The sequence below is a fragment of the Pongo abelii genome, chromosome 23 (assembly GCF_028885655.2).
Source record: "Pongo abelii isolate AG06213 chromosome 23, NHGRI_mPonAbe1-v2.0_pri, whole genome shotgun sequence".
Taxonomy (NCBI): Eukaryota; Metazoa; Chordata; class Mammalia; order Primates; family Hominidae; genus Pongo; species Pongo abelii.
The window spans coordinates 50,300,366-50,320,859 of record NC_085929.1 but is presented as its reverse complement, the minus strand read 5'-3'; the positions used below and the strand labels follow the sequence as shown (position 1 = coordinate 50,320,859).

The 20,494-nt window shown below is 43.0% G+C and overlaps 1 protein-coding gene across 13 annotated transcripts in view; it reads left to right on the top strand.

The window, feature by feature from the left end:
• The first annotated feature begins 776 nt into the window (after window positions 1-776).
• The window catches only part of EFCAB6 (EF-hand calcium binding domain 6), a 306,732-nt gene continuing 287,014 nt past the window's right edge, over window positions 777-20,494 (top strand). For 4 of the 13 annotated variants that reach the window (XM_063722923.1, XM_054543761.2, XM_063722925.1 and 1 more), the window contains exon 1: window positions 804-937. In XM_063722923.1, the coding sequence (XP_063578993.1) occupies window positions 849-937 (89 nt within the window). In that variant the 5' untranslated portion in view covers window positions 804-848. Of the gene's footprint in view, window positions 938-20,494 lie in introns of all 13 variants that reach the window. The other 9 variants (XM_063722924.1, XM_054543764.2, XM_054543759.2 and 6 more) reach the window with 6 other exon arrangements.

Genomic DNA, 20,494 nt, shown 5'->3' with positions numbered 1-20,494 from the left:
TGTGCCTCAGTTTCCTATCTGTAAAATGGGAATAACCACAGCACCTACCTCACAGGGCTGTTGTGAAGACAAATGAAGATGACAATTACATGTAAAGTACATACCTAGGATGGGTGAGTGCCTGGCAAGGGAAGGGCTCCATAGGGTCAGCGACAACAATTACATTCACTCTCATGATTTATGGCGCTTCCACTCGGCCCTCTGTCTTAGTAATAATTCACTCATTTAGCGAATATCAATGGAACGGATGCCTACTGTGGATACGGGCGGAGGCTGAGGCTACAGCGGTGAGCAAAGCAGGCGAGCCCCCGTCCTCACGGGCTGTCTCCTCGAGCAGACAAGCGGACCCAGTGAGACCCGCTACCTGGTGGCACAGTGCAAGTCCCCATGACTGCTCACCCTAACAAAGGCGCAGGATGCGGTAGGGGCTTTGCGGACTTTACTCCCGCCAATCCTGACCACAGGCCCCAGTGGGCACCCTTAGCCTTTTACAGATGGAGAGTCTGCTTCTCAGAGCAGGGGGCTGACTTCCCCCGGCTACACGGCCCTATGCAGTTCGGTGGGACCGGGCCGACCGCCCAGCTCGCGCTAAAGCCCACGTAACAGAAACCCGCTCCCATGACACGGGTCGCCAGGGTTCCCGCTCCCCAGAGAACGGGACTTCCGGCGGAAATTTCTTCCGGGAGCGGAGCCGCCGAGCGGCGGAGCCGCCCAACCGACCTGGCCCCGCCCCTCCTCGTTCATCTCCAATTGACCAATCACAGCTCCGCTTCTTTCTAGGCGCGTAGGCTATTCTCCAGTCAGCGACTGCCGTCGTCTCTCGGGCAACAGCGTCCTAGAGACGCCGAATGGGCAGCCCCTCTGAGACCCCGCGGCTTGGGAGTCCGCGCACGCGGGTGCCGGCCCAGCTAGGCGGAGAATCGAGGAGGGGTCCCCGGTAAGGCTGTATTCGGGGTGGCCACGCGCGTGCGACAGGCCGAGGAGGGGCCGGGCGGGCGGGCAGCTCCGTGGGTCTCACTGCCCTGAGAAGGCCGGCGCTGCTGCCCACCCCTAGGGACGAAGGGGTGGTGATTCGTTTATTCACCCAGGAGGTGTTCATGGCGCGTCTGCTTGTGCCAGGCATGTTGTAGGCCATGGGGCCCTGTGGGGAATAGTAGGGCCCCTGTTCCCGTAGCTTACCTGATACGTGGAGAAGAACGATAAACAACGCTGACGGTGGGGACGTCTTCCTCCCTGCATCTCTGTGAGAATCAGCTGGGAAATATGTGTGGAAACGCCCTAAATCTCTTCAGTTTACAACATGTCTCATGCCCCGATTTCATTTGTGCCCACAGCAGTCTTGTGAATGTCATGATTGACTCCCTCCTGTAGACAGACGAGGCCTTGAAACCTATGGGGTGAAGGGGCTTTTCCAAAGTCACACAACTATCATAGGAAGTTTCTGAGCCAGAATTCAAACTCATTTCTATCTCACGGCAAAATCTCTGCTCTTTTACACTGTTCTCCCACAGCCTGCACATAATTCCCCCTGCCTCCCTCAGAAATTTTGTTTGGAAGCACTTTGTGGGTATACATCTGTATAGGGCTTACTTGAAGGTTGTCCAAATCACCCCTCTCTCTACTCCCTTCCTTTCTCTACAAATCTTTGCCTTTCAGGATGTCTTGCCCCTGTTAAGAGGACTCTTTTCTTTTCTTTTCTCCCTCCCCTCCCCTCCCTTCCCTTCCCTTCCCCTTTCTTTCCTTCCTCCCCCCTCTCTCCTCCCCTCCCCTCTCCTCCCCTCCCCTTCCCCTCCGCTCCCCTCCCCTTCCCTCCCCTCCCCTCCCCTCTCCTTTTCTTTCCTGATGGAGTCTTCTTCCTCTGTCACCCAGGCTGGAGTGCAGCGATCCCAGCTCACTGCAACCGCCGCCTCCCGGGTTCAAGCGATTCTCGTGCCTCGGTGTCCCAAGTAGCTGGGATTACAGGCGCCTGCCACCACGCCCAGCTAATTTTTGTATTTTTAGTAGAGACAGGATTTCACCAAGTTGGCCAGGTTGGTTTCAAACTCCTGACCTCAACTGATCCGCCCGCCTTGGCCTAATTTAATATGTGCTCCTAAATGGGTGGCCTTAACAGAAATGCTGTAAATCAATTCTACTTTCATACACTACAGTTCATGTCTTTTATCCATTGCCTTCAATTCAGCAAACGTTTACTTGGCTAAGTTCTGGGGATATGAAAGTGAGTCAGAAATGGCCCCTTTGATTATATGTGAAGATATTTGCCTCCTATCCAGTCTTATTGCAAGATCCTTTGAGGATGAGGATTTTATTTTAGTTATCTGTGCCTTCCCTTTTTCCTCTATGCTCATTTTAATGCGTGGTTCATGATAGGTGATCATAGATATTTATCAAGAAGTGCTTACCTGAGACTGTAAATTTCGCTCTCCAGGGAAAAACTGCCCTGTTCCAGCTATCTGCTTCTTCCCCTTGTACAGAGATCTCTATAGCACCCATGCTGTGATCTGTGCAGCTGACTGGCACCTGGAGACAGAACCAGCTCCATGAGGATGTTTAGTAGCCTGGTGCCTGCCCAGATCAGGAATCTGGTGGGAGGCCACTGGTTGTTAACAAGGCAGTTGTTAACAACTGAGACAGGTTTGAGAAAACTGTGAATAGAGATAACATGAATATGATACCCTTTCGGTACTAAAAGCTTCATTTTCTACTTTGGTTTTGATCTTTCACTGTTATTTTGTTTACTTTGTTTCAGGTACTATTTGTTACTTTTTCTTTCCATCTATTTGTCCACAGTTTTACTACTTCTATTTCTACTACAGCAACTACTAATACTACCAGTGGCTAATACTAATTGAACACTTACTATGTGCCAAGCACAGTTTGGTCCCTCATACTTTTTAAATTTAGTCCTCACAAGTTGGCTATGAAAAAGTACAAGTTGGGTGTGGTGGCTTATGCCTGTAATCCTACCACTTTGGGAGGCTGAGGCAGGAGGATCGCTTGAGGCCAGGAGTTCGAGACCATCCCAGGCAACAAAGTGAGACCCCCCCATATCTATGGTGGCATGTGCCTGTACTTCCAGCTACTCAGGAGGCCGAGGTGGGAGGATCACTTGAGCCCGAGAGTTTTAGGTTGCAGTGAGCCATGATCATGCCACTGCACTCCAGCTTGGGCGACAGAGTGAGACCCTGTCTCAAAAAACAAAACAGGCTGGGTGCGGTGGCTCATGCCTGTAATCCCAGCACTTTGGGAGGCCGAGGCCGTTGGATCACCTGAGGTCAGGAGTTCGAGACCAGCCTGGCCAACGTGGTGAGACCCCATCTCTACTAATACAAAAAATTAGCCAGGCATGGTGGCAGGCACCTGTAATCCCAGCTACTCCAGAAGCTGAGGTAGGAGAATCTCTTGAACCTGGGAGGTGGAGGTTGCAGTGAGCCGAGGTCACACCATTGCACTCCAGCCTAGGCAACAAGAGTAAAACTCCATCTCAAAACAGACAAAACCAAAACCAAACAAAAAACCAAAACAAAAGGCAACAGGGACACAGAGAGGTTAAGGGACTTAACAAAGCTGATAAATGGTAGTGAGTATGGCCCTAACTCCAGGACTGCCTGATAATAACCTGTGTTCTTGATGAGTACGCTATCACTCTCAAATATTTATATACTCTACAAGTCCTGCCAAGGCTTTGAGATGACTTGTAAGAATAACTACAATGTGATAAAATAGAAACATGTAAATCAGAATCATTAAAAATATAGACAGAATAGGAAGGTATCAGAAAGAAGGAATACTCAGATCATCTATAATGGTTAATAAAGTTGGGCTGGAAATTTAGCTGGGAGCTTCTTGTCAACTCATGGAAAAATAGAAGTAAAAAAAATAGAAGGTAATAAAATTAATTTTTTTTCCAGGCAAATAAGGCCTTTTGATTCATCTGGAAAAATAAGTCTAATCTAGTTCTAAAATAAATTTCTCACAGGGCTCATCACAGAGGATTGGAAGGGCCTAGGTTACTGCCCAATGACAAAAGTGTGGGCTTAATGTCCTCACTCTTCAGGGAGAGAATGTGGACTCTAGCATTTGAACTGAATATTTGAAATTGAAGATTTCTGAATAGTTAAGTTTTCAATAACACCTTCTGAATGTAGTTTTTCCCCTGGGATGTTGTAAATGGTGTTATCCTGCATCCTGGGTTGGTTTCAGTCATTTGTTTGCTCATTTACTTAGCAACTATTCATTGAGCACCTGCCATATGCCAACCCCTGCCTAAGCATTGGGGATCCCCAGGCAGTGGTCATCTCACTACCTTGGCTCTCCTGGTGTTTCCATCCTGCCAGTTCTTCCTGCTGGGTGTTTTTCTGGACTCACTTTTTGTTTTTTCTCTGTTATTTTATTCTGATATTCTGAGGTGACACCTATAACCGTATACTTTTTTTTTTTTTGCCCAATGCTCCATCTGATTTATCTTTCTGTATATCCTCGGGACCTAAAAATAAGAGCTACCAAATAGCTAAAGCTCACTGTGTGCCAAGCACTTCACGAATATCACCTGTTATCCATCTACACCTTTGGAGCAGTGGCATTTACCATTTTGGGGTCACCTGCCTTTTGAGAAGTGCGCTAGAAAAATCATCTCACACACAGTTTTGCATCTCAGTAAGTCTGTAGGGCTATAAAAGCGCACACATGGGCCGTGATTCCATGTTAAGAATACTTGCTTAAAGGAGAGATATTCCAGTTGTCCCTCAGTATCTGTGGGAGATTCGTTTCAGCACCCACTTGAAGATACCTAGATTCAGGGATGTTCAAGTCCCTTATATAAAATGGTGTAGTATTTGCATATAACCTACATAATCCTCCCATATGCTTTAAATTATCTCTAGATTACTTACAATACCTAATACAATGTAAATGCTATGGAAATCGTTATACCATATCATTGAGACAAGGAAAAAAGTCCATACGTATTCAGTACAGACATCAACATCCATATTTGTCCTGAATATTTTCAATCCACTGTTGAATCTGTGGATGTGGAACCCATGGATATGGACGGCAACTGTATCTCCCTTTTTCAAATGAGGAAACTGAGTCAGGAGGAGGTTAATTAACTTGCAAGTTCTTGTAGTAGATAGTGGAGCCAGTTTGACCTTATGCCTGCTTGACATCAAAGGTTTTGATTTTTCCACTGTCCAAGAATTTAGATGCTCAGTAAATGGCCAGTGTATATATGGAAGTGTGTGGAAGGCTATACAGGGAACTTGGTAGTTGATGTGTCCCAAAATATAACAGAACATCCATTTGATATCAGTATAGACAAGAAGATTTTTCTCAAGTGTTTGGATTTAACTGCCAAAACCTTTTGTGTTGCTTACAATTTTTTCCAATTTAGTCGAGTGATAATTTCCACACCCCCCTCCATGACACAGTTCCAGCAATTTTTGCTTCTGGTGCCATTTCTATTTGGCTGTGCACACTTTTTACTCTTGTGTTGAATTATGTTTTCTCTGGATGCCAAGGCAGATGGATGGCACTTTTGTTATGATTCTGATATAAATAGCATGTGTTTAAAACTGGACATCAATACTTCTCTGGCAAACAAACAAATATATCAGTGAGATAGCCTTCTAATTGTGTTTTTCCCGTTGGTTAAGAAGTGTATTTGATGGTCTGTGACTTGATGCTTATTTGGGGGGTATTAGTTTTTATGATCCTTGCCAATTTCTACCTCACCAAGTTCTGAAGTAATCACATTCATTAATGTCTCAAAATTCTCTTTATATTGAAAACCTCAGCTGAGGATGGTGTAAAGTCAGGGGTGAGCTACAAAACTCCTCACAGTGCCTTGGTCATACTCAGAACCTTGTTTAGCTTTCAAATCAAGGGTAAAATTAGCCTAAGCTTCTTTCCCTTGCAGTCATAGTGTTGATAATTGCGGTCCATCAAGAGCAAAGATTAATGGGGTGCTTACTGCATGCTAGCCATGTTGAGTGTAAAAAGGCAAGTGGAGTCCACTGGAGGGACTTGTTGTCTAGCACGGGCCAACATAAAGGTCTGGAAGCAGAGAATCAAAGTGAAAATTGAGGTAGGACTAGAGGAACAGATGGGAAAATATTAGAACTTTTACTTCATATTTTACCCACCACATCTGCAGCCCCACAGCAAAGTGATGGAATTACAAGTGGCTTTTATCTTTTGGTTCTTTTCTTTACTAAATGAAACAATTAGCAAAGCACACCTATAAGACTTAAGTTCTTTGTAAAGGCATGATTAATTTTTCCTAAGGACAATAGGAAGGTCTCCTGAAGGAAGGGGATATACCCTCAGTTTTGAAAGATTAATTGAAGTGTGCCAGGTGCAAAAGAATGAAGGAAATTCTAGCACAGGCATAAACCAAAGCTCAGAAGTGAGGAACTACGTGGTGTATTGGGAGCACTGGGTAAGAACGTAGCATGCCTGGAGGTAATGGCGTCTGGAAGGATCACCTGAAGCCAGGTGGTTAATTCTATGAATGACCTTCTACCCCACAATTAAGAGTCTGAATTTCAGGCCTGGTGCAGTGGCTCATACCTGTAATCCCAACACTTCAGGAGGCTGAGGTGGGAGGATCACTTGAGCCCAGAAGTTCGAGACCAGCCTGGGTAACATGGCAAAACCCTGCCTGTACAAAAATTAGCCAGATGTGGTGGCATGCACCTGTAGTCCCAGCTATTCAGGAGGCTGACGCTAAGGTGCAAGGATCACTTGAGCCCTGAAGGTGAGGTCGCAGTGAGCCGAGATTGCACCACTGCATTCCAGACTGAGACCTCCTCTCAAAAAAAAAAAAATAAATAAAAAATAAATAAATAATTGAATTTCAGTCTTTATGCCCTGGAGAAGCATTTCTTCTTCTTTTTTTTCCCTTTCCTTCCCCTCCTCTCCCCTCCCCTCCCCTCCCCTCTCCTCTCCTCTCTTTTCTTTTGAGATAGTCTCACTCGATCACCCAGGCTGGAGTGCAGTGGTGTGATCTCGGCTCACTGCAACCTTCACCTCCCGGGTTCAAGCGATTCTTGTACCTTAGCCTCCCGAGTAGCTGGGATTACAGGCACCCACCATCACACCCAGCTAAGTTTTTGTATTTTTAGTAAAGTCAGGATTTTGCCATGTTGGCCAGGCTAGTCTCGAACTCCTGGCCTCAAGTGATCTGCCCACCTCTGCCTCCCAAAATGTTGGGATTACAGGCATGAGCCACTGCTCCCAGCCCTATTTTTCTTTCTTAAAAAAAATTTTATTTATTTTTATTGATGCATAATCCATGTACATAGTTCCAGGGTACATGGGATAATTTAATACATTCATATAATTTGTAAAGATCAAATCAGTATACTTGGGATATCCATCACCTGAAATATTTGTCTTTTCTTTATGTTAGAACCATTCAAATTCTTCTCTTCTAGCTATTTTGAAATGTACAATAGGTTATGGTAATCTATAGTCACCTTACTGATCTAACACTAGGTGTTATTTCTTCTATCAGACCATATATTTGTACCCATTAATCAACCTCTCTTCATCCTCTCCTCCCCTCTACCTTTCCTGGCCTGTGCTAACCACCAATTTACTCTATCTTTGTGAAATCTACTTTTTGAGCTCCTCCATATGAGTGAGAACATGCAACATTCTTCTTTTTGGTGCTTGGCTTATCTCATTTTTTAATCAGAATGTCACATAAGGACCTCCAGTTCTCTCCATTTGCTACAAATGGCAGAATTTTATTCTTTTTTATGGCTGGATAATATTCCATTGGGTATATGTATCACATTGCATTGAATCTGTAAATTGCTTTAGGTAGTATTGCCATTTTAACAATATTAATTCTTTCAATCCATGAGCATGAAATACCTTTCCGTTTTTTGGTGTCCTCTTCAATTTCTTTCATCGGTGTTTTATAGTTTTCCTTGTATCAATCTTTCATTTCGTTGGTTAAATTGATTCTTAGGTATTTTATATTCTCTGTAGCTATTGTAAATGGGTTTGCTTCCTTGCTTTCTTTTTCAGTTTGTTTGCTGTTGGTATGTATAAATGCCACCAATTTTTGAATGTTGACTTTGCATTCTGCAACTTTACTGAACTTATCAGTTCTAACAGGTTTTTGGTGGAGTGTTTGGTTTTTTTCTAAATATAAGATCATGTCATCTGTGAACAAGGCTAATTTGACTTCTTCTCTTCCAACTTGGGTCTTCTCTCTTTTTTTCTTAGTCTAGCCAAAGGTTTGTTGACTTTATCTTTTCAAAAAACCAAATCATGTTTCATTGATTCTCTGTATTTTTTTCTTGTCTCAGTTGTGTTTATTTATCCTCTGATTTTTTTTTTTTTTGAGACAGGGCTCTGTTGCCCAGGCTGAAGAGCGGTAGTAGGATCATAGCTCACTGCAGCCTCAAACTGCTAAGCTCAAGCAATCCTGCCTCAGCTTCCTAAGTAGCTAGGACTACAGGTGCGTGCCACCACCATTCCCAGCTAATTTTTTTAAAAAAGTTTTTGTAGAGATGGGATCTTGCCATATTGCCCAGGCTGGTTTTGAACTCCTGGCCTCAAGCAATCCTCCACCTCAGGCTCCCAAAGTGCTGGGATTACAGGTGTGAGCCACCGTGTCCAGCCACTGATCTTTATAATATCTTTCCTTCTACTACTTTTGGGTTTGCTTTGTTCTTGCTTTTCTAGCTCCTTGAAGTGCATCATTAAGTTGTTTTTTTGAAGTCTTTCTATTTTTTTTGACATAGGCATTTATTATTATAAACTTCCTTCTTAGTACTGCTTTTGCTGTAGCCCATAGACTTTGGTGTGTTGGATTTTCATTTCATTTATTTCAAGAAATTTTAAAATGTCCTTCTTAATTTCTTCATTGATTCGTTGGTCATTCAGGAGTGTGTTGTTTAATTTCCATGTGTTTGTGAGTTTCTGAGGTTCCTTTTGTTATTGATTTATAGTTTTATTCCATTGTGATCATAAAAGATACTTGATATGATTTCTACTTTTTTGAATTTGTTGAGACTTGTTTTGTGGCCTAAGATGTGGTCTATTCTGGAGAATATTCCATGTGCTGATGAAAAGAATATGTATTCTAGCTGGGTACAGTGGTGCGTGTCTATAATCCTAGATACTTAGGAGGCTGAGGGGAAGATCACTTGAGCCCAGGAGTTTTGAGTCCAATCTGGGCAATACAGTAAGACCCCATCTCTAAAGAAAGAAAAAGGAAATGAAATGTGTATTCTGAAGCAGTGGGTGAAATGTTCTGTAAATATCAGTTAGCCCTATTAGGTCTAGTCTGTAGTTTAATGGCAGTGTTTCTTTATTGACTTTCTATGTGGATGGTCTATTCATTACCGAGAGTGAAGTGTTTTGAAGTATCCTAATATTATTGTATTGCAATCTGTCTCTCCTTTTAGATCTAGTAATGTTTAACTTCAGGTCTTTGTGAGCTCTGGCATGGTGTGCACATATATTTATAATTGTTATATCCTCTTGCTGAACTGATCCCTTTATCATTATATAGTGACCTTCTTTTTCTTTTTTGATAGGTTTTGATTTTTTTCCCAAGCCAAACTATACCCAGCTTTATTAAAGATACTTTCCATAACCAATCACGGTATTTCAGCAGGACATGGGCAGACAATCATTAACAGTATTTAACAACTTTCAAACTCCCTTCTTCAATGGACTACCAAAAATCAGAAAGCCACTATCAAGCCCTATGAAGTTTTCATTTGATGCTCTGAACAGGGGAAGTTTAGAGTGAGAGTTGAACAACTTTTCATGAGCCAAGCATGACTTTCAGGAAGTGAAATGAAAATGGGAGAATTTCTCTAAAGATCCACAACCTAGAAAGAGAACCGCTGCTCTTTTGAGGGGCACCATCTCAGTGGTTTCACTGGAAAGTCCAGATTGCCTGACATGCTGATAACCAATTATTGAGGGTCAGGTCCCAACAGGTATCTCGGTTTAAGGGAGTTAAGTGTATGCTGAAGGTGGAAAGAGAAAACAGGACATAAAAATAAATTTGTTTTCCCCTCCTTAAGACTTTCATGCTAAAGTGGCTATGTCTGTCAAAGCCAGGAAATCCCTCCTTGTGGGAGCCAAGAGGAAGTCTCTCAAAACTAGAAGAGAAAGGTGTTTTTTCCACATCAGTCTAGTTTTGAAGACATTCTATTAGTGACATAGGCTCCTTCCCCAAAAGACAACAATGAAGTGTTCTGTGTGCTAACAATATAGCTTCTGCATTTTAATAAAACTTGATTAAAAATAGTATTTCAAACTGTACAGTCATCAGAGGTACACAGTTATTTAAAATGCACACACTTCACTTGGCATCTCCAACACCTTCAGCTTTCTGTGCCTGGTCTGTTTTGGCATCTCCATGTCGTGCAGGGTTATTCTCCTCCTTGCCAATATCAGCTTTTCCCTTTTTCCCTTTGGGTACCTTCTCTCTCTTCTTTGTAGGGGCCCTTTTAGGCTTGGGCTCTGGCTTTGGAGGAGCAGGTTTAGCAGACAAGCTTGCAGATCTCTGTGATTTGTCCTTCATCTTGGTTTTATCTTTTTTTTTTTTTTTTTTTGAGATAGAGTCTTGCTCTGTCACCCAGGCTGGAGTGCAGTGGCACGATCTAGGCTCACTGCAACCTCTGCCTCCTGGGTTCAAGCAATTCTCCTGCTTCAGCCTCCCTGAGTAGCTGGGATTACAGGCACTCCCCACCACGCCTGGCTAATTTTTCATAGTTTTAGTAGAGATAGGGTTTCGCCATGTTGGTCAGACTGGTCTTGAACTCCTGACCTCAGGTGATCCACCCGCCTTGGCCTCCAAAGTGCTTGGATTACAGGCGTGAGCCACCCAGCTGGTTTTATCTTCTTTCGTGTCCTATTCAACCTTTCTCTTGGGCATGGTGATGATGGCAGTGGGATGTCGGTGCTGGGTGCAAGACATAGCAGCACACAGCCTCTTGTCAGTTCAGGGGACATCTCACCTCTTTTTCACACTGCTTGATAATCTTTGATTTGTAGTCTATTTTATCTGATACAAGTAAAGCTATTCCTGCTCTTATTTCAGTTTTCATTTGCATGGAATATCCTTTCCATCCCTTCACTTTCAGTCTATGTGAGTCTTTATAGGTGAAGTGGATTTCTTTAGGCAGCATATTGTTGGGTGTTGTTTCTTAATCCATTCAGCCACTCTATGCCTTTTAATTGGAGAACCGAGTCAATTAACATTCAGTGTTATTGTTGATGAGTAAGAACTTACTGTTGCCATTTTGTTGCTTTTTTCTGTTTGTTTTAAGTCTTGCCTTCCTTCCTTTCTTACTGTCTTCCCTTGTGGTTGATTTTCTCTGGTAGTATGTTTTAATCCATTGCTTTTTAGGTTTTTGCATTATAGTTACCATGAGGCTTACAGAAACATCTTATAGATATAACAAATTATTTTAAAAAGATGACAGCTCATCTTAGGTCAGAAAAAAGAATATAAACAAACAAAAAATGAAAAAACTCTACACTAATTCTATCTGTTCCACATTTTGACTTTTAGTTGTCTCAATTTACATACTTTTATATTACCTATCTCAACAGGTTGTAGTAGCTATTATTATTTTTAAGAGATTTCTCTTTTGGGCTTCATGTTAGAGTTATGAGTAGATTGCACACCACAATTCCAGTATTAGAGTATCTCAAGTTTGTCTGTGTACTTAATTTTACCAGCATGTTTTATATCTTTTGTTTTTTTTCTGAATGTTAGTGTTTTCTTTCTTTCAGATTGAATTCCTTTGTCATTTCTTGTAAGACAGGTCTGGTGGTGGTGAATTCTCTCAACTTTTGTTTGTCTGGGAAAGACTTTATCTGTTCTTCATAGTTGAAGGATAACTTTGCTGGATATAATATCCTTGGATGACAGTTTTTTTTTTCTTTTCCTTTAGAACTTTGAAAATTTGTTCCCTTCCCTCCTGGCTATATGATTTCTGTTAAGAAGTCTGTTGCCAGCTGAATGGGAGCTCCTTTATATGTTATTTGGTTTTTTTCCTCTTGCTGTTTTTAGGATTCTCTCTAGTTCTTGACTTGGAGTTTATTATATGCCTTGGAATAGTCTTATTTGGGTCAAATCTGTTTGTTGTTCTCTGACCTTCGTGTACCTGGATATTTATATCTTTCTCAAGTCTTGGAAGGTTTTCTGTTATTATTTATTTGAATAAGCTTTGTACCCCTTGCTCTTGCTCAGTTCCCTTGAATACCAATAATTTTTTAAACTCTCATCTTTTGAGGAAATTTTCTATCTTATAGGTGATCTTCATTGCTTTTTATTCTTTTTTTTCATTTTTCTCCTCTGAGTGTATTTTCAAATAGCCTGCCTTCAAGTTAACTGATTCTTTCCTTTTCTTGATCCCTTCTGCTGTTGGTAGCCGTTAATGAATTTTTCAGTTCAGCAAATGTATTTCTCAGTTCCAAGATTTCCACTGGATTTTTAAAAAAATTATTTCAATCTCTGCTAAATTTCTCTGATAAAGTTCTGAATCGATTTTCTGTGTTATCTTGGAAATCACAGAGTTTCCTTAAAATTGCTATTTTGAATTCTTGGATAGACAGCTCAAATATCACTGTTTCATTAGGGTCGGTTACTGATTCCTTGCTTTGTTTGCTTGGGGAAATCATGATTCTCTGTTTGCTGCTGTTTTTTTGTGGATGTACATCTATGTTTTTGCATTGAAGTTATCTATTCCAGTCTTCTCTGGACTTTTTGCTTTGTTTTCATTGAATGTATTTTCTTAGAGGTTCTTTACTGCTAGGTTGCTGCCTCCTTTTCTGCTGTAGTTATTGGTAACTTGAGCTCAGGTTCACCTTGACTCTCGTAACTGCTTGGAATGCTGATCTTCCTGAATGGGGGAGGTCCCAAAGGGGATGTCCCAGCAGCGTGGGAAGGTTGGCTAGGGTTTGTGTCCAGGCGACCAGTAGGACAAACCTCCTACAGCATGTGACTGCTGAAAATACACTCTGATTTGGTGTCTTCTTTTGTTGAGTTATAGAGCAGAGTTTCAAGAGCTGGAGATGGTAGTCCCACCTCCCCCTCTTTACCTCTGTCTGTCCTCAGGGGTGTTTCTCCCTTCAGGCACTTGTGATGGATTAAGGCAGGGATAGGTCCCCTGCCAGGGAACCCAAGATGGTGGAGAAGCTGGTGGTCCACCTCAATCTCACTTTTCCCAGTGTAGAAACAGTGAATTTGGGGGAAATTTCTTGCATGCTTTGTGCCAGGCAGAATGGGGGGAGGGGTGTTGTGGATGTGGAAGTTGAATTCTTTTACTGTCCCCTCATAGCTGTGGCCCCAAGATCTGTTTCATCTTCATAAAAGAGTTCTGGGATATTCCTGATGATAATGTCGGCACTGTATATTTACTTTGGTTTTCAGGTGAGAGTGAAGCCAGCTTGCTTCTATGCTGCCATTTTGGAACCGGACTATTGCATGTTTTTAAAAAACTTTATTTTGAAATAATTTTAGATTCACATAAAAGTTATAAAATTAGTACTGTGTTCCTGTGTACTTCCAGCATCTCCCAGTGATAATATCTTACAGAATAACTATAATTATTGAAACTGGGAAATTGACACTGGTACAACATCAATTTAACTAAAGTCAATATTAACTAAAGACTTTATTCACATTTCACTAGTTTTTAACAGTGTGCATATCTTTTTCCTTGGTGAATAATCCTATGAAATTTTAACACATGTATAATTTGATATTGTACGTGTGTGTGTGTGTGTGTGTGTGTGTGTGTGTGGAGACGGATTCTCATTCTGTTACCCAGGCTGGAGTGCAGCAGTGTGATCATAGCTCACTGCAACCTTGAACTCCTGGGCTCAAGTGATCCTCCCATCTCAGCCTCCTGAGCAGCTGGGACTACAGGCACACCACCCTACCTGGCTGATTAAATTTTTTTTTTTTTTTTTTTGTAAAGACGAGGTCTCACTATGTTGCTCATGCTAGTCTTGAACTTTTGGCCTCAAGCAATCGATCCTCCAGCCTTGGCCTCCCAAAGTGCTGGGGTTACAGGTGTCAGCCACTGCTCCCAGCTGCATTGTATATTTTTATCAAGGGAGTACCATAATTATGCCTGTGCTGTGGAAAGGTAAATCCTGCAACAGAGGAGGATGAATCAGAGGTGAAGTTGGAGACCCAGAAGTGATCAGAGGCTGTTTCTGTAATCTCAAGAGTGCACATGAACTGAACAGTGATCTTAGGGATGCAGAGAGGCAGAAGATAGATTTAAGAGGTGTTCTCCAAGTAAAATTGACATCACTTGCTGACTGATTAGAGCGAGGACTCCAGGCAGGAGGCCGCAGGCAGGCATTGTCTACCTTGTGTTGTCAAGCTTCAGCAGCTGAAGCAAATCCACTCATGCGTTCATTCTGCATACCTCTGAACACCAGTCACTGGCCTCGGGTCTGGAGACGTAGTGATGATGTCAGTTGCCTTAGCTCTAGTCTTTATGGAACTGAAAGTCTAGTGGGAGACAAGCCTTATCAGAGACTTATCCCAATAGCTACATCATTACAAACTGGACTAAGGCTATGAAGGACAACAGAGGTCGTTGTGAAAGCGTGGAAGGGAAGCCAGCCTAGCAGGAGGTGTCAAGGAAGGCTCCCTGTAGAAGTGGCATTTGAACTGAAATTTAAGGCCTCAATTCTCAGAGTGATGTCCTGCCCAGCAGCACCAGCATCTCCTGGGAACAGGTCAGCAATGCAAATTCTTTTTTTTTTGAGATGGAATCTTGCTCTATTGCCCAGGCTGGAGTGCAGTGGCACAGTCTTGGCTCACTGCAACCTCCGCTTCCAGGGTTCAAGCAATTCTGTGCCTCAGCCTCCCAAGTAACTGGGATTACGGGCACCCGCCACCACACCTGGCTAATTTTTGTATTTTTAGTAGAGATGGGTTTTCACCATCTTGGCCAGGCTGGTCTTAAACTCCTGACCTTGTGATTCACCTGCCTTGGCCTCCCGAAGTGCTGGGATTACAGGTGTGAGCCACTGTGCATGGCCAGCAATGCAAATTCTTAGGCCCCACCCCAACCCAGGACTGGAATGGGAATCTGGAGTGGGCCCAGCAATCTGTTTCTAACAAGCTCTCCAGGTTATCCTGACGTCCACTCGAGTGTGAGAACCATTGATTGTTAGGACAAGGAGGCGTTCATTAGTCAGAGAGGGGCGAGGAATAGGTGGTCTAAGTAGAGGTTACAGCAGGTGAAGAGAAAAAAACTCTTGCTTGGGAATGAGCACATTTGAGGGACTGCCAGTGTGGTTGAGGCAGAGGGAGCTGGGGGAGGGTGGCAGCAGAGAAGCAGTGGAGGGCCCGTGCTGCAGCCACAAAGACACCAAGGACTTTGGTCTTGGTTCTAAGAGCACTAGGAGGCAATTGGAGTGTTCTAAGCAAGGAAGTAACACAAGGAGATCAGCATTTGAAATGATTATGCTGGTTGTTGTGAGGAAGACAGAAGGGACCACAGTAGGGGTGTGTGTGTGTGTGTACGTGTGTGTGTGTATTGGATTGAGACATAAAAAGAGAAGTGATGCTTGTACAGTGGTCACATAAAATCTCTCCACCTGAGAATCCTAAAATTTACTGTGAAATTCACGTGATTTGCCTAAGGTTTCCTACACAGTTCTCCAGTAGCTTGCAAATTGTTGGACTGTTTGACAAACCCAAAGGCTCCATTCTTGTGGCTTGCATAGGCCAAATAAGAAAATCTGTCCGCCAATCTGTGCTAACCCCATTGCTTTCTTATTTTTCAGCATTCCCAAAGTCAGAAATATTTTATGTTGAAGGGAATGAAACGAAATAGCACCAAAACAAATGCTCCCAAAGGCAACAGCACCCTCTCAGGCAGTACCAAAGCCAGGTGAGATGCTCCTCCTCCCTGAGCATCTGTGCTCACTGATACAGCTTTTGCACAGTAGGCGGCCAGGTCATTGTGCGGGGCTTCAGGTCTCAAGAGAAAGGTGCTTTAAAAGTTGATCATATTACCATTGCCACTTCTATCTGGTTTGTGTCCGTCATCCAGGCAATAAGCATTTACTGAGTGCTGACTCCTGTGCCAAAATTTTGTAGGCATTCTCATATATATCACATCAGCAAGCATTGGCTTATACGTTTTAACAGTGGATGACCTTAATTTGGTGCTCAGCATGAATGGAAATACTAGACAACTGCAGTGAGTTCAGAGAATGATTCCACCCACGTCACTGCGAGACAGCAGGGCCCACTCAACAATCCAGCTTTTCTTGAACCTAGATTCACATTTCCTGCGATAGGTGGCAGCAGCAGCAAGACTTCTAGTTCCTGAACCCTGAAGCTGGGAAAACATTGCAACTTTGCAGGAGCTGAGGACTTGCTTGGACTTGGCTTGACTATAAATAGGATGTGCTCAGCACTCCTTGTCTGCTTATAGGAGCTGGGAGAGAGCGTAATTGCCTCCAGCTCTTACATTTTAAAAGGCTTCGAGTGCAACTGTTTTGAGATGTTTGACAGCACACTTGTGGTCAGTGTTTCTGACACGACTTGTTTTTCCTCGGTTGCCGTATCTGTGTCTGTCATCACATCAGGTGTGGTGGGTCTGATGATATTCATGAGGTAATAGTGAATTTCTGAGATAGCTCCTGAAATTAGACTTTTATATGCATGATAAAGAGTATTACAAACAAAACAATATAAGCTTTTTTCTTTAGGCTCTGTATTTGGGGCAGCAAGACATTCATGCTAGTGTAAACTAATACAAAACACAATTACTTAATTTAGTTCAACTTAACATTCATCATTTTTTGGAGGATGACGTGCTGAGCACATGATCAAACCCGACCCTAGCCCCCACGGCATTAATAGTCTGACAGGGAAGACAGACATTGAACAGTCATGGGGTCGAGGGTATTCATTAAGGAAACCTGGCTGACACTGGCCACCAGTTCTCAGTAGAGGGATGAATGAGGAATTGTGGATGGCGTGGAAACTTCTACCTTGAATGGTGGGAAAAAGAGAGACTCTTCAATAAAATACAGGAGTAAAAGGACATGTGGTGTGCATGTGTGCTACTCTGTGTGTGGTGTGTGTGTCTGTGGGGGGTAAGTGGTCTGTGGTGTGTGTGTTTCTGTGGGGGGTGAGTTGTGTGTGGTGTGTGTGTTTCTGTGGGGGGTGAGTTGTATGTGGTACATGTGTGTGATGAAGTGTGTGTGTGGTGTATGTATGGTGAGTGTGTATTGTGTGTGGTGACTGTGTACGGTGAGAGTATTTGGTGAGTGTGTAGTGTGTGTGTGTGTTGGGAGGCGAGTGCTGTCTGAGTGACAGGGCTGTGAAAACCATTTATTTGTCAGTAATTTGGAGCAGCAGTTACGTGCTGAGTACTTCGGGGCTGGGGGTAGAGTGGTGGAAACACACCCTTTTATTTCATGGAGCTTATAATGGAGTTCATAATTTCCCAACTAAAAGTGTAACGCGAAGTTGGGGTATGTGCAGTGCCGGAGAAGTGCAGGCTGTGTGAGAGACTCTGCAAGGAAGACGCAGGGTGGTCAGAGAAGCCTCTCCAGAAAGTGACGTTCCAGGAGGTCTCAAGGCAGAGGAATTGGCTGGGGTGCAGCAGGGCCGAGGGACCCATGGGGCCGTGAAAGGAGAGATGTGGGCAGGAGCCAGCTCCTGTCCTGCCTAGTGGGCACTGGTAGGCATGATGTCTAGAACATGCCACGACACGGTTATTAAAGAACATTTAACATAAAAAGATCAATGTCTTCATCATCCCCAGGTAGCAATTTTTGTCATATCTTCTAGTCCCTGTCCATTTGTGACAATTTTATATCGTTGTATTCATAGCGTGTGCCCCACTGTACTTGTTCTCTTGACATTGTCCTAAACGTGTTCCGATGTTTCTACATATTTTCCAGTTACCAGTTATAGCAGTGATATCCTACTCCATTAAAATATATTAACTTTCCGCAGTTTGTTATGTTTTTCATTTGATTTCTAGGTTTGTGGGGGTGGGTCTTACAGTGTGTGAGGGTAGACTGTCTGTGACGATGAGGTTCGGGCAGGGCAAGGGGCTGTACAGGGCCTGGGGAGCCCCTTGGTTGAGGGAGACTGTGTCCCAAACGTGTGGCCGTAGTGTTGCCTGGCTGTGGAGGCAGGTCAGTTTATAAGCTCAGATTTTTCTGCTAAATTGAATTCAGATGACTGGCTAAATTGTTTTTTGTGATACCCTATCATTTGGAATATATTTGTAAATCAACTTGCATTCTTACAATGCCTATGTTTAGAACAATAGACTAGGGGTTGCCAGTAGAGTCTGTCTAAGATATTAAGGCAGTATGAGACTGGAATGGGGGAGGCGGGACTGGTCTTCAAATGTTGGTGGCACGAATGCTGGAATCCTCATATTTGATTAGAAATGTATGTAGATGGCTTGCTTTTAATTTTCTACATGTTCTCTTGAGTAGGTTGCAGAATTGTTAAACCGTTTTGCAAACTCAAGTTATTCATTCTTGTGGATTGATACACAGATTTTCTTATTGCCGTATCAAATATATGAAAACTTCATTACTCTTATCTGTTTACATACGAGTACACACAAATCACTCACATGAGTGTAGGCAAATGCATACACACGTACACATGCTGACACAATTGGACAAAAAGCCAAGGATTAAATTCACCGGAGTTTGGGTCTTGGCTTCACTGTTACTGAGTAAATTTGACCTTTTTTCTCTGGCGTTTAATTTTTCCACCTCTAAAAATATGGATAATAGTGTCTAACTCACAAGGTTGTCACATGGTTGATGATTAAATGAGATAACAGCCAGTGCCCAGCAAAATAGACGCTCGGTTATTGCTAGTTGAAGGACCTAAACGTAATGTTTGCGGCTGGCTTTTGACTTCATTTTGATATAAAGTGGGAAACTTTACACATGAACCTCTTTAAAGGCAAAACCTATAAACTCATACTTATCAATCAACTTCAGGTTCTTCTAAAGCACTGGTCTCAAGCTTATTAAATACAGGTGGCTGGGCCCCATCCCCCAGAGAGTCAGTTTGTCTGGGTGGAGCCTGGAAATGTACATTTCTGAAAAAAGGTCTCAAACTGCTGGTTCAGGCACCACCCTTTTGAGAACCACTGTTTTAAAGGTACATGCTTGCTTTCACGGCCCTTTGAAAATCCATTTTTAAAAATGGAAAATAAATGCATTTAAAAACAATGGTATTAATAACAATAAAAAATCATGTTATTTCTGCTTGAGGAATCTACAAATGGAATAGCTCTTTCTCCCCTTCAGACGAACTGATGGATGGTGTCTGTTGGGAAGAATCTTTAATCTGACCCTGGAGATAGAGTGATAGAGTTCACACTCTCACCCACTCTAGCCAGACGGGTATCCCACAGAGCAATGCTGAATTTCTCCAGGCTACAGTAGTGTTAGTCTCCAGTGAGACAGGTACCCCACAGAGCAATGCTGAATTTCTCCAGGCTACAGTAATGTTAGTTGGAGATGCTGCGGGGATGCCTTGTTCTTTCCTTTTACAACATATTGCCATTTTCTTTAACATTCTGAGTTAAATGGTGAGTGACTAGAGGGTCAGGGTGAGTTATATTTCTTTCTCTTCCTAGACCCTAGCCAATGCGTGGCCTACAGTGTTTGCTGAATAATGGGTGGTTGAGAGAATAGTTGCTTAGAAAATGCTTATACCAAGAATGTTTAGGTAGAACACCCAATAGGCTCCATTTTCAGAACGATCCAGATTTGGCCCTTTGGAATCTTCATATCGTAATTGAAGTCTCACTAGCTTTTATGATCCTGCAATTGGTAGAAATTAGAACTAGAGGAGACCCAACAGGTCATCCAGACCGTTCTCCCGCTGGAAGAGTACTCCCTGCAGTGTACTCTGTGGCATTAGGAGGAATTACTTTTCATATGATTATTTTTTCTTCATGCTGTCTTCAACTAAGCGTTTCTTGAATTGAATCACTTTGTATTCAAGTAATAAAATGCACAACAGGCAGTGCATTTCCGAGTGATTATCTTACTCCTCAGGTGGTGTAATAAGGCATGAGGCCACAGCCCTGGCATGCCTTATTGTTATTAGGAAGCGAATTTATGGGTAAAATAAAGAGAACGGTTCTGTGCATCAGCAATCACTGCAACAAGGAATGCAGTAACAGTGGATGTTCCCCACGTGCTTAGAGAGCCGGGTAATGTGCGAGACTGAGTGTCCCCGTCACACAACCCTGGGCAGCCAGTGACTTTTGGCTGCTCTTAAGGAACGTATTATTAATTTTGTAAAAAGAGACAGGAAAGCTTTGGTCATTGACAACCATGTGAACTTGATATTGGGGAAGAGCATGTCTCCTGGTTCTGGAAGAGAGAGGCTTAGTCTCCAGCCTTGGGGCTCCGCAGTCATGTAGCCCAGGGCAAGTCACTGGCCTGCTCTGAACATTAATTTCCTCACCTATGA